General features: G+C 43.3%; 1 protein-coding gene across 1 annotated transcript in view; it reads right to left on the bottom strand.

The window, feature by feature from the left end:
• DHX8 (DEAH-box helicase 8) overlaps window positions 1-14,835 on the bottom strand; it is a 276,052-nt gene that overhangs the window by 235,483 nt on the left and 25,734 nt on the right. Inside the window, exons 2-3 of the mRNA XM_078645297.1 lie at window positions 8,301-8,386; window positions 8,043-8,115 (exon numbers count right to left, since the gene is read on the bottom strand). Of these exons, the coding sequence (XP_078501423.1) occupies window positions 8,043-8,115; window positions 8,301-8,386 (159 nt within the window). The remainder of the gene's footprint in view (window positions 1-8,042; window positions 8,116-8,300; window positions 8,387-14,835) is intronic.

Raw genomic sequence — 14,835 nt, forward strand, 5'->3', positions numbered from 1 at the left:
TTGCTAGCATGCTTGAATCATGGTAATGTCCTTGAGCAGGTTGAGGAGTGCAGCCACTATGCGGTCTTTGTCCTTTTTCCAATGCAGGTTGAAGTCTCCTAATAATAATGTGTTAAAATGGCATTGATTGTAATTGTTTCCATAAGTTGCTCCAGAAAGACAGTGTTGTCACCCGGAGGGTGCTATAAAAAGAATTTTTTCGCTAGCAGTTTCTTCTTGATTTCAGAACCCATGAGTTAAAACGATAATGTCTCTTATAGAGAGAGACGGTTTAAGGTTAGGGAGTTTTTGTAAATTATAGCAAGTCCTCCTCCTTGCTTTTGTTTTTGGTCACGACGCAGGATGGCAAAATCTAGGGGGTGAGGAGGTCCAGTATTGGGGCTGCTGTTGGGCTTAGCCAGATTTCGGTTAGGAAGAGAATGTCCACAGCATTACATAATTGAGAGTTCATCTGCTTGAAAAACATTAAAACTAAGACAGTTGTGAATAGCAAGAGTGAACAATTGGGTTTTCAAAGAAGAAAAATTCATGAAGATAATTTAAAGAGAGGAAACATTAGTTTTAACATTAATGGTGTAAAGACCTACATTTTTTGTCACCTCTGGGATTTCTTAGGTCATCCTGGATATCAACATATAATTTTACTCATTAAATCAAGGTAGAGAGCCCACTTTGATCCTAAAGTGCCCCTTGTAAACAGCCGACTGGTACGATGGCTGATAGCTGGAAGATCGTTCCTTTTAAAGGGCCCACGGTGGGCATGTTTTTCTCACTCTACCTGCCACCTAATCCGGATATTGTCAGCAAGTTAGAAAATACGGATTGATGGTGGTGGGAATAGTGCTACCCCCTTTTTCTAGGAGTGTTATCCGATGACTCCCCTGAGTCCAAATCCGCTGCTGATGCAAACTAATGGAGGGCGGTCCGGGCTTTCGGCTCAGAGGGAAGGGTGTGTCTTCTCTTCCTACGTGTGAAGCAATGGTTGCTAGTGCATCTGTTTATGCCTGATTCCCGATTCTTTGGCCTTTAGAGCTCTGTGCTCACACATACGTCTGGAGGATCCTGGGACTCGTGGTCCCTTGTTCATCATTATATAGCCATTCTGGGGAACGTGACACTGGAAAATAGTAAACAGGTATGCAGCCTCAAAATGGTATGTTCTACCATTGACTCTCGGTGCCTACAAGGAGGGGGTCATTCCTTTTATTATAAAAGAACTAAAATAGTGCAATATCAAAGAATGTATATTTAATCAGTGTGGTACTGATAGTTCCCGCACCAGGCCCTGTTCCGGGGGTGATGCGAATGAAGCCCCACGCTTCGGTCTTTATTAAAAATGTTATCACCTATGTAACAACGGTGTAATCACTCACTGTAATTAGTCCCTCAATTGTATATTATGTGTATAGCTTCAAGCCATCCCATTAAGATATTTTACCGCCTTAGTCATGTCGTATTTAATGTTCTTTATATGGCAATTTCTAGCATGGTCATTTTACTCTTTTTTTTGCCTTAACATGGCTCGTTTATCTGCTCAATGGTCTTCAGGTTATATCACCATTCAACCCTAGTGAATCAGTATATTAGCAGAACACCCAACACTGTTCAAACGCTAGCAATGCTTTGGTTAGGTCTGTCCTTTTCTGTTGTCGTTTCTCAATTATGAGCCACTCCATGTCATCTGCCGGATGTTATTCAGTGTAGTTACGTGTCAATTTAGTTTTGTCTTTTTTGCACCTGACTGTGCTTCTGCGATACTTATCCGTATTTTCTGCGAGGTCATCACTATGTAGAGCAATCAACACAGGCATTTTAAAGCATAAACCACAGTGCTAGTATTGTAATTAGTAAAGTGTTTTAATCGCCATGGTGAGGTTAAGCCCAACTTGATTGAGGTAAATTTTCTGGTAAACCTGCATACCCCACATGGTTGAGGACCGGTGTGGGGTAGTGAGGGAGGGGGAAGATCCAGAGCCTCTGTTGTGACTCCAATGGTATCTTTGTTTTTGGGCGTGTGCGTACACAAACCACAGTACGAAAACTGCCCTCCTCACCGCAACAGATGACATCCACACCCTACTGGACAAAGGAGAAACAGTAGCCCTCATCCTCCTCGATATCTCAGCTGCATTTGACACAGTGTCCCACCGCACCCTGATACTCAGACTTCACGAGTCTGGAATCCACAAGGCCCTCGACTGGATCAGCTCTTTCCTCTCTGGCAGAACGCAGCGGGTCAGACTCCCTCCCCCTTCCTCTCATACCCTACACCAACCACCTGCGGCGTCCCCCAGGGCTCCTCCCTCAGCCTGACGCTCTTTAAAGTCTACATGGCTCCGCTCGCCCCCATCATCAGAACATACAGACTCAACATTGTGTCATACGCAGACAACACCCAACTCATCCTCTCCAACAAACCCAACACCGCCAGACACAACTTTCGAGAAGGCATGGAAGCAGTCGCCAAATGGATGTTGAAAAGCTGCCTACAACTGAACACCAACAAGACAGAAGTACTCATCATGAACCCAATGCCAGACGCCTGGAATGACACCTGGTGGCCTGCCACCCTCGGAAACCAGCCCATCCCCAGGGACCACGCACGCAGCCTGGGAATCATCCTGGACTCCGAGCTAAAAATGGACCGGCAGATCAACTCAGTCTGGGTCTCCTGCTACCACACCCTCCGCCTCCTACGTAAGACCCTCAAATGGATCCCCTTGAACACAGAAAGACCGTCACTCACGCCCTGGTCACCAGCAGACTCGACTACGGCAACGCACTCTACGCCGGAATAAACAAAAACCTCACCCACAAGCTACAAACATCCAGAACGCCGCCGCAAGACTGCTCCTCAACCTGCCAAAACACTGCCACATCTCCCAGCACCTTCGCACACTCCACTGGCTGCCCATCGAGGCTAGAGGCACCTTCAAGATGCTCACCCAACAAACAAAGTCCTCCACGACACCAGACCAGCTCACCTGAACAGCCGACTCAAATTCCACGCACCCCAAAGGACCTTACGATCAACCCAGCTCTCCTACGCCATGGTCCCACGCACCAGAAAAAGCCTGGAACACCTTCCGTTCCACCTCAAACAGACGACATTGCTTCCTATCTTCATAAAAAACCTCAAAACCTGGCTCTTCGACGGACCCCCTCCTTGATGGACTGGAACCTGCACCCCCCCACCCCCAGAGCCCAACCCTACCCCCGCTTTATTAAGCGTGAGTAGTCACGCTTAATAAACACCTGATTGATTGTGTGTATGACCACATCCCATATATTCTGACTCCGTTTGTATGCGAACATAGGGGATGTCATTCTCAAAACTCCCTGTATTCCAAATGTTCCAGTATTTTCTGACCATTTTTTTCACTGCGTTTGATATAGGTGAAAGTCATCACGCAGATAGGTCAGGGGTCACATGTTTTTTGTTGTTGTACTTCTCAAGTATGGCTGGGTGTCAGCATGTGCCATGTATGTCATGCGATGGGTGGTGGATCAGGTCTATCACTATATGCGGACTAAAGAGTGAAGTCATCCATTTCTTTGTACAATCTTTACTGAGGTCCCCATAAATGACTGAAACAAGAGTGATGGTCAAAAGACTGATCACATGACCTGTTAACTGGTGTCTAAATAGAATTTGCCATTTGCAGATTTAAGCTCAAGCAGAAAATTTGCAACGCAGGAGAATGTGCAAGAAGTGTGCGGGGGTTGAAGTCGAGTCTGCTTCTGTAAAGAAGTGAAGGGGCATCGAAAACTTAAGGACAAGGAGGATTGAAAATCAGAAGCTCATTCTTGATGTACTTGTCATATGTACATCCAGTGCAGAGGCTGAGAGCGGAGATGGTGCTATGGAGGTGATCTTTTATTAGGAGCGAGAACGAATGACATGTTCTGTTGAATGAATGTGAAACAAGCATTGGCATTGCCAATAGGTCTCGCTTGTGGGACCTTATAAGTATTTAGTTTTGCAGCACAATATCCTTGGTGCAACAAGGACATTGTGCTGCAAAACTAAATACTTATAAGGTCCCACAAGCGAGAACTATTGGCAATGCCAATGCTTGTTTATTTTTACAGGTAACTACAAAACAACTAAAGGCAACAACGTTAAGGGGGAACAACAAAGAGTGGGGGATGACATAAATAGAAGCTAGGAAGGCACGATAGAAAAAAAAACAAGCATTGAAAATGCAATAGGTCTCGCAGCATTAGAGTTAGTGCTTTTAGAATTGGGTTTTTTTTGTAAATCTTTAGCATTTTTGTTTCCTGTAGCCAATGCTAAAGAATTTCAAAAAAAAAAAGCCATAAACATTTCTAAAAGCTCTGAAATGCAGTCTGAAATGCTGGATATATATTCAGTACAGATACACTATATTGTTAATGAAGACATAGGATATAATATGTTGTACTGTATACACACAATTAGATGGGAACGTGCTGTGTGTGTCAGCGATTGAAAGAGACTGCACTCAGAGTTGCTGTGCGCATCAGCGAAAAGATTGCAGAGTAGACACGCAATACTTGTACTAAAGTGTTGTGCGATTGTACTGTAGGCACGCAATTTAAAATCCAGCTAAACGCGTCAGCAGAGTTGCTGTGCGCATCAGCGAGTGAACTGTAAACTAGACACGCAGTTTTAAAATCAAGATGTGCGTATCAGCGAAAAGATTGCAGGGTAGACGACCAAATACTTGTACAAAAGTGCTCTGCGTGTCAGCGAAAGAACGTAAAAGTCTGCACTGGGCACTGCTGTGCGAGTCTGCAAGAAAGCATGGAGCTGCTGTGCGCATCAGTGAGTAAACTGTAAAGTAGGCACGCAATTTAAAATCCAACTGTGCGCGTCAGCGCCGCGGAGTTGCTGTGTGCATCAGCGAGTGAACTGTAACTTATACACACAATTTTAAAATCAAGCTGTGCGTATCAGCGAAAGGATTGCAGGGTAGACATGTAAATACTTGCACAAATGTGCTGTGCGTGCCAGCGAATGAGCATTAAAGTGCACACAGCGTCGCTGTGCGCGTGAGCGATAGAGCATGGAGCTGCTGTGTACATAAAATGGACACAAAGCTGGTGTGCACGTTAGTATTGGCACAAAGCTGTTGTACACGCTGTTGTCCGTCTGTAAAGGCTGCTGGGTGTGTCAGCCAAGGAGAATGAAGCTGGTTTGCGCGTCAAGGTTTCTAGGTGCGCAATCAAAGAGCAACGTCGGGTCAATGCGCTGCACGTTGCGTTCCAATGACGAATTTCTGGAATGCCACAGTTATATGGAGAAGTCCTAAAGTTCACAGAGGAAAGCACAGTGCCAGCACGAGGACGGGCAGTCACGAGCAGGTAGTTAAAGAAATAACATGGAACCACCCGGACAGCGGTAAAGTTAACAAGTGAAAGCGGGATGTAAGTAGGGGGGAGGAGAAGTCTGGGCAGGCAGGATGACTCAGGGGAGGGGGCGGAGCGGGGCAGAGCGGCATGTGGGTGTGAAGAAGCCGGGCCTTTGAAGTGAAGCTAAGCTTCACTTCAAAGGTGTCGGAGGAATGCGGGCGGCTGTGCACGCGCTTTTAAGCTCAATGCACATGCGCATTGAGCTTAAAAGTCACGGGCACTGCAAGGAATCGCCACGATTCCTTGCAAGTTGGATAAAGAGTGGATAAGCCCCCATAGTCTCGCAAGCTCGATGCGCATCGACAGGCGAGACCTAAAAATGACAATGTGTGCTCTGACCTCATGGTTTACCCCCTTCAGAGTAGGAGAGATTTTGGGATAGAAGTTTCAGTACACAATGGGTGCAGGTACAATAGACGGGAAAAAAAGGACTTCCGTTTTTTTATTGTGTGTATGTAAAGCGCTCTGATACCTACGGGTCAAGCTAGCGCTATATAAAAACTTTAAAAATAAAATTAATAAATTATCGTACAGGTGATGCTATTTAAATATTTTCATATGTATTTAGGAATGTGCTGCTTATAACCTTTCGGACACTTAAGCACTTCGGCATTGAGTGCACATAAGAGAAAATAGACGTAATGCCGATATTCAGAAAATTAACCCATTCGCTTCTGCAAGCATAATGAGCTCTGAGCGCCTTTGACGTGAGCCCAGCATTGACTTGTTTGAATGTGAAGCCTGCCAACTCACACGGCTGCCACAGTGTGCCACGCAATACCAGCAGTCTCCAGACGAAGAGCCGATATTACACAATGACCTCGGACGAGCTGAAAGCCCTACACGAGGTTTTCCAGCTTGCGTGTAGAAACAATGCACAATTGACACCCATTACAGATTTTGCAGCTTCCCTGGGGCACAGAATCGTAGCTTCAGAAGTCTTTGTTTCTGTTTTAGGACAGGGTATCAGTGCGAATGTTGTTTGATTATACGAGGACAGTGCCTGGAGAGTGTAGTGCTGGGATTCAATGGTAAACACACGCAAAACCTCCCGGACATATGTTTTATGCGAATGAAGCCTGACGGAGGCGGTAGCAAAAAAAAAAAAAAGCCTTTGATGCAGCAGGGGGCGGAGAGCAGGGGGCGGAGCGGGAAGAGCTGCTGGCGTGGGAGGGTGATTGATGGGATACAAGCAATTCCCTTAAGCAAAAGCAAATGGTGGGGGCCTGAAGGAGGAGGGGGTGCGAGGGATGAGTGAGGATGGGGTAGCAGGGGAGGGAACACGGCCTGGGGGAAGCTGGCTGGGGGAGGAGAAATCCAAGGAAGGCTGTGTGCGGGGAGAGAGGGGAGGTGCTGTAGGAGGGAGGGAGGCTGATGCGCGTTCGTGTTTGATCACGTGGTTCACGTGAACTTCATGAAAACGCCAGCAAAAAGCTGGTGGTTTCATGAGGATTTTGGCTACTTGAATTCTCGCTCCGCTCGATGCGCTTTGCGCGCATCGATAGGTCGCGAGACCTAAAAAGGATAATTTGGTGATGCCCTTTACATATCCGCAGAACAATTAGAGCAGGCTATTGTACAAGAAAAAATTGCTGCTGCTTGAAGACACAATTTGTTTCCAACACAAAAGAAGAGGGAAAGCTCCCTTGTTGCGGAAGTTCCCAAATGATGGCTGGAGCTACAGAGACCGACTTTCAACCAGGTATTCAACTACAATGCATAAGCTACTTTCTACTCTGGTTCCTTGGAGATTCTAAATGAAGAAATGTAAAACTGCATTTCCAATTAATTGAGAGTAATTCAGAATGTATGATTGTTGAGAAAGCACGAGAGAAGCAGGATTCAAATACATAGTGGAAAATGATATGTATATGGTACTTGTATTTCAAATAAAAGGCAAGACAGGGCTCGAGAACACCACTGTAAGGCTAGTGCGACAGACCAAAGGCAGCATTGTGATATTTATATTTGTTCCTGGTTAAAAGAAAACATGAATCATAAACTAGGTGATCCAATCCTACACCTGGTTGGGTGTAGTTATGTTTACATGAAATGGGGCATAAGTGGCGAGAGACGTAGAGACGCCCTCACAACAAGCAGCGCCCGGCTCGTTTATAATTCATGCTGGTCTAGATGCCATTTCTAAATTCACAGAATAGCAAAAAACAGAAAGAGACTAATTCAGGATTGGAGAGCCCTCAAATAGCAAATGAATAATACAGTGATCATTTTGGAGAGAAAGTGAAGTGGTACAATGATTCTTTACTGAACACTGCTTTGAAAATAACTAATTTGTCAGTTTTGCATATAATACTCTCAGATGGTATGCTCCCATATTTGGTTATATTTAAATGTTGAACAATTACCAAAAAATAATTCATATGTAGAAGCAGAGACCTCACCAAAATAATCAAGCCAGCACTTTCAGACATTAAGAATTTTAGTGACCAACAAGAAATTGAATTTTGTTGCACAAAGACAACAGATAAAATAAAAGTAATGCTACGACTAGCGGACATGATTTATATTTTAAATGACAAAAGTAACATCATTATCAACTTAACGTAACAAATCAGACATTACCAACAGCGCAAAAAAGGAGCAACACAGATAATTAGTAAGCAATTATTTTTCAGAAAAATACATACCTTTGACATAGGGTTGTTTCGTTGGAGGTCGCATTGTTTGGATAAGACGCAATAAATTACTAATAAGAGAATCCTATAACAAAAAAGTTGGAGAAATTAGTAATTCTGTACACTTGGGTGAAGGTCAAAAGTAAAAGAAGAAGTGTTGATTGAAGAATCAGATACCATAGCTAGCGAAGGTGTATGAAGTAACACAAACTCTGCATACATTTCAAATTAAAAGAGAGAGACCAGGCAAAATCAAGACACAAAACTTACTGTGAATTCAGCACCATTCTTCATCAGTACTGATTTGAAAGAATCAAATGTTGTGTTTTTCTCAGCAAGGCTAATAACAAATTCGGCTGTTTAAGAAAAACAAATGAGAAATTAGCTGTATTATATAATTCAATAATTTAGAATTCAGTGTTCATAAAGCTTTCAAACCTAGAGCCAATGATGCTATTTAGAGAATGAAACTAAAGAATATCTGTAACTCATATCATACACAGATTTATATCTTGGCAGTTAAATAGGCACTCCACAACAAAATGGCACTCCTTTAACCAAACCAAGAGATTTTGAAGAACCAAAACCTATTTGCTTTGCCAATGCTTGTTTTCTACAGTGTATTTCATTGATTGCTAACATTCTATTTGTAACTAGCATAAGTATCAACATCTTCACAATTTCCTCAGGAGTGAAATACAATTAAAAACGCACACCATCTTCCATGCGGCATGGAAAAGGAGAGTGGACTTTTAAATATGATATTTATAAGCAGGAGTACTGGAATTAAATATTTCTGCTGCAGTGGCATCTTAACACCACTTACCACATATTTCAAGGTTATAGTCAATTATCAAAAGTTAACTGTAACCTTTCATCTCTTATCTTTGTATTCCCGGATTTATAAAATGAGAACTTGGTTTATATATGATGTAAAATGGTTTCTGTCTGTAGAAGGAAACAAAGGCCATACTTGGGGTTTCATTATGATGGTGATCGGACTTTCGTCCGACCGCCATCCTTGTGGCAATGTGATAGCCCGACTGGCTGTCGGTGGTCCCACCGTAGAGATTATGATGCAACCGCATTCAAGGCAGTCGCAATGTGTATTCTTTGTATTGCGGCATGAGCTGCGGGCAGCAGCACATGCAGCAATACAAACAAAACACAGCTGACATATCCCTGCACTATGCGGCAGGCACCATGACCCATTTTGGAGGTCCAGGGGGCAAGGGGGGGGGGGGTCCACTACAGGCACCCCTCGCCCCCACCCCTCCAAAGTCCTTTTCAACCTGCCTTTTCATGGCGGCTAACACCCATGAAACGGCCGGCGGAAACGAACATTGTAAGCCCTACTGTAGGGATTACTGTCCCTCCGATGCCTGTCGGCTCCATGGCAGTCGGGTCTCTCCGACCACCCTCTATCCGCCCGCCATCATAATGCGGCGGGAAGGCAAGCAAGATCAGATGGCGATGAGACTGCCACCCAGGGCCCGACGGTGGCGGCCCACGTAATGAGGTCCTTAAGTGACATATGTTTACAGAAATCATGTTCGAAAGAAGTCTCTCCTACTTATTCTAAAAAGATTTTGTTTCACTGTTACCAAATTTTATATTTAAATCCCAGTATTCTTTTAAGAGCACAAAGTTTGAAAGTATCCCCAACACTTTTTCTCTATTTTTAAATACATTATATGTTTTTGTACTATGGACAGATTTATTTTCCGATTTATGCTATAGGTTTTATGAGCAGATTGATATCTGCAGTTGTGGGTTTAGGCAATCGAGAATATCTGTGGGAATGGGTGAGCTATTCCTCTTTTCCTCAAGTTATGTTAGTATGAGCAAGGATATTTACAGGGTGGTAGTACCTACAATAGGTTTTACAGGAGGTTGGTGCTGCAATCTCCAAATGTAACTAAAATAACTGAACATTATGTAAAAGTATATCCCTTCTGTGTGCTCTACAGCTGGGTGGATTTTACAGTCTCCCTTCTAACACTTGTCAATTACACAGTCTTGCTTTCATAAACAATACATCCTGTGTCCTCACAAATAACCAAAGTGTGTTTTTCAGAAAGTTTGCGAAAAAGTGTTTATAAGATGTCTGGTTTTCTCTGTGGTGTATTATTTCTGATCAAGTTTATAATGACCCCATATCTCCAAGTATTCAGAAGAGATCTGCCATCTTCTTGGCTAATGAGCCTAACACCTATTGTCTGTGTCCTTATGTTGTATTTCCCTGCTAAAAGTCACACACTAAGACAGTACCTCAGCCCATATATCTACTCTATTTGCGTCTCCCATGCCATTTATCATACCTGTCCCACCAGAATAGACATGGCTCGGTTCACTTTCTTCAAGGGTACATATTCCCTTTTTAGTAAAATGTAACCGTCTTGGCAAGCACCAGTCCTAAATAAAAAGACCAGAAGCTGCAATTTTCAAGACGTAGTGCCACAAAGACACCTAGTGGTACCTGACGTTTTTCTAAACAATCTTTTCACACAAAATGTGGATGATATTGTGCTACGTTTAGAAAGTTGTTCACAGGACAGGGTAGTAGTAGTAAATATTTTATTACGCCGGAGGCCATTATAGTAACATTAAACAATAAAATATATATATATCTATATATATATCTATATATATCTATATATCTATATATCTATATATATATACACACACACATATATATATATATATATATATATATATATATATATATATATATATATATATATATATATATATAATACATTGTTTTTGGGCAATACAGTGCGCATACATCAATATGCAGATATGCCTCGGAGTCAGATTGCACAAAATTAGTACAAATACACTTCTAAAGGCAATTACCTAGCACGGTCCGCCATGCCGGAGGGTGAAATTCATACATAAACGTTTTGCTAAAATAGAATTAAATATGTGCATCAATTGTCCAGTTATAACTGCATTAATTTACCTTAGCTAACGGGGAGCAGCAATAGCTCATCTCTCATAATACAACTGAATATACATACCCTACAATGTCCTAGGAGAACCAGATGACTAGGGCTCGAATAATCCCAAAAATTGTACTAGTCCTTCAGGTCCAGTACCTTCAAAAATCTCCTAGACCTAACTGCAACCTACTTGACCGGAGTCTCTGAAAGCAGAGCAAATGTGACAAGATAAGATTTAAAGGCATCGTTATTGCTCATTAACTTTGTGAGCAATGAAAATGCCTTTAAATCTTGTAATCTTGTCACATTTGCTCCGTTTTCAGAGACAGAAGACAAAAGTTAGTTTGTCTTCCTACTCCTCAGAAAGGGCGAGTAGGACCTAAAAACAGCTCGCCCTCTTGAAATTTAGCGCGCAAACGCGAGTGTTCGAGTGGATTTTTAGAGCCCTGATTAAGTGCAATTGCTCAAGTGCAGTAGGTAAAATCAAATATTCCTAGACAATCATATTTACAAACTGATTCAGCCCAGGACTCTAAAGATTGTAATAAAGATTGTTTTGGGCATATCAACATCAAATTACAGCACTATAAGCAATAAGAGTATGCCTGTAGAACTTGGGTATGCCACCCCCGTTTGTAAAAAAGCTTAAAATGAACAGGAATAAGAATACTCACGCTGGCTCACAATATGTCGACAACCACTCTTTTGAGAAAAAAAGACAAAAATTTCAACCCTGCTTTCTTAGCTATAAAACGGATTGCAAGTAGGGGCGTGGCTTGGACGGCAGCGGTAATGGCTGCGTAATCTGGTCGCTCGGCAAACGGAGGAGCGATTCAGGCAGTAATCTGGGGTAAAAACGAGCTGATGAAGCGGAGGCCAGATTTCTTCCCGTAATGACATGAGGCACAGATCGAAACCAAGTGCTCTCGTACCAATCACTCAGAAGATCAGCAATCCTGAAACGAAGTGTGCGGAGCTCGCTCGCCTGGAATGCACAAAATGGCGGCAATGCCCAAGGCGATCAAGAAAGATATGGAGCTACCGTAAACTGAGTTTAAGCAGCTTCGTTACATCACCTTGTGAGATCTACTGGCCATGAAAGTGGGTGCTATATGCTTAAGTAGCAACTGCTTTGCAGCAGGAAGAATAAACCTCTCAGTGCCACCAGTTAGCAGCACAATCTGCCTGACCCTGCAATGGCTTCCCTGCATCACTGCTAGCGCTAAAGTATACAGCGAGATTCAATGTACACCTGTGCCCGCATTGCCACACCCACCATCATCCATTGTTAACCACAGTGCCTGCGTAGAGGGGATAGCTCCGTAGGACCAGCTCGAGTAGCCTGAATCCAAAATGGTGTAGAGACAGAAAATCTGAGGGGGTAGTGACATGCGCCAAGACCTCTCAAATGCAGCCTTGACACATTGCGCCACATAATTGCACTACATATTTGCGCCAGAACTGTCTTCGACGTGCTTCAGTGGGCATCTGTGACATCTGTGGCGGAATAGAGAGTGCTGAGTAGTGTGTGCGGCATTCATTCATGTACCAAAGCAATCGTGTGCATTATGGCTGCTACAAATCTTAGAGCTACCCCACACCATCTCCGCAATGTCCTCCTGAGGAACAATAGGGAAACATGTAGAGAACACCACTGTCTAAACGCACGGTCTAAAAGCACGTCAAATATACTGCCACAACAACTGTGCACCAACTCACTGCCATCATTGCCATCGCTACAACCGCTAGGGGCTGTGAATTAGTGTGAATTGGTGCGAGTTGCATTTTGAAGATACCTGCCAACCTGAGGATGACGATCACTGCCTTCATTGGCATCATTGCCATCGCAAAGATCGCCAGGGGCTGCGAATTGGTCTGAGTTGCATTTTGAAGCCACCTACCAACCTTAGGCTGAAGTTCAGAAGGGATAGAAAAAGGTGCCAAATCCAACACGAGCCGTCACACGGGCGCAGTTCAGAAGCAAATTGAGTTGCTGTGTGTTGCATGTGGTAGACACCTGCCAATCCGAGGCGGACGACCAGGTGGGGAAGGAAAAAGCGCCAACAGTCTACTACTACCAAACGGAACTAGCGATACTGCCGAACAGCGACGGAGTCCTGTGAGTGCCTCTGATCACAACTAATCCTCTTGCATCCTCCTCACAAATGCGGGGGAGAGGTTGGTGCTAACTACTCACGTTCCACGACACGAAGATGGCTGACAAAGAAAGCAGAGCTTCTTTAAAAAGGCAAAAGCAGAACAAGTTATCTCAGACTATCAAATCAAGGCCACACCTGATCTAAATAGCACAATGGACATGATATTAAAAAAATTAGCGGCGGTTCATGACTTGGCAAAATCTACGAAATAAAATACAGATTCCATGCAGTTGGAACTCACAGCCATCCGGGCATCATGAACACTATGAATTCAAAAATCAGCGACACAGAGCAAAGAATAAGCGACGAACATGTGGCCACCCAGGCTAATAAGAAAATTAAACACCTCCAAAACGTCACTAGCGAGCTTAAAAAACAAGCAGGAGAATTGAAAGACTGAAATAGACGAGGCAATGTTTGCATTTTTGGTATTCCAGAGGGCTCAGAGGATGCTGCGGGTTCATGTGTGGCCTTTCTGGAATCCTGGATACCCATGATAAATGGGATACATTTTCATCATGGCTAGGAAATGGACAGAGCGCATAGGATACCGACGTTCAATTCCTCAAACAGAAAAGGAACTCGTCCCATGATTTGCAAACCGCTACGCTACCAACATACGGGATCCATCCTAAACTTCGCCAGGAAAAATCACCAGGTAACCTGGGATGGCCACCGAATAAACTTTACGCAAGACTACTCAAAGGAGACGGTAGACACGAGGAAGGGATTCCTTCAATTGCGAGACAAATTTAGAGGAAATAACATTCAATTCTCATTTGCCGGCCTTTCTAAGTTTAGAATCGTTGAAAATGGCAAACCATACTTCTTTACAAAGCCCCAAGAACTGGTGAGCACCGGGAAGCAGATCCAATTCAAGAGATGAAACTTTCTGCAGGAGCCTCCAATAAACGAAAGACTTGATATCCTTTGAGTAATGATTTCTGGTTCACCCCTCTGATACCCATGCACCTAAGCATTTGCACCTGTATAATCTTATCGGTTTTTGCCCGCTGCAGCTAAGTAATTAAGCAAATGCAACACAATTGTTATAATAATGTTCTATGTCCTTCATGGTAAAGACCGAACTTACCCTCAAGTTACATTTATATTAAGAATTCAACGCTTATTCTGTGCGAGTTGTCTCATAGCTCCCTCGCTGAATACAGATGTAAGTTAACAAGTTAATACGTTAATATACGATAATACGTTAATATGTAAATACGCTACTAGCGGTTAGAGATATTCTTGTGATATTCTTGAGATATTTCTAGTGCTATTCTTGTGGTTCACAATATTGCACCTGTTCATTATAGCAACCGTAATGATCACTGCTATAACTATAAGTAGATTCTATAGTTATTTCATATATGTTTCTCCAGATGCGGCAATCTTAAAATTATTATCCTCCAAGATGCCGATTGACTGACCTGCCGGCGCAGCTCCTGCATTCGATTCTTTCAGGGAGAGGAGGGAGGGGAATGTGGGGGGGGGGGGGGCGGGGGAGGGGGTGGAACAGAGGGTAAATGTACTTGTGGTTGTTTTCTTCTTTTTTTATGTAAGTTCTATTCGCTGGTTGAATTGTGTTGAAATGTCAGGTATGCTCTATTTGAAATTTATGGTAAGAGACGGACCCCATATCATATGGGCATTAATGTGAGAAGTTCCTTTCAGCCGATCTTCAGCATGAATCTAAAAACT

The sequence above is a fragment of the Lissotriton helveticus genome, chromosome 5_1 (assembly GCF_964261635.1).
Source record: "Lissotriton helveticus chromosome 5_1, aLisHel1.1, whole genome shotgun sequence".
NCBI classification, from domain to species: Eukaryota; Metazoa; Chordata; class Amphibia; order Caudata; family Salamandridae; genus Lissotriton; species Lissotriton helveticus.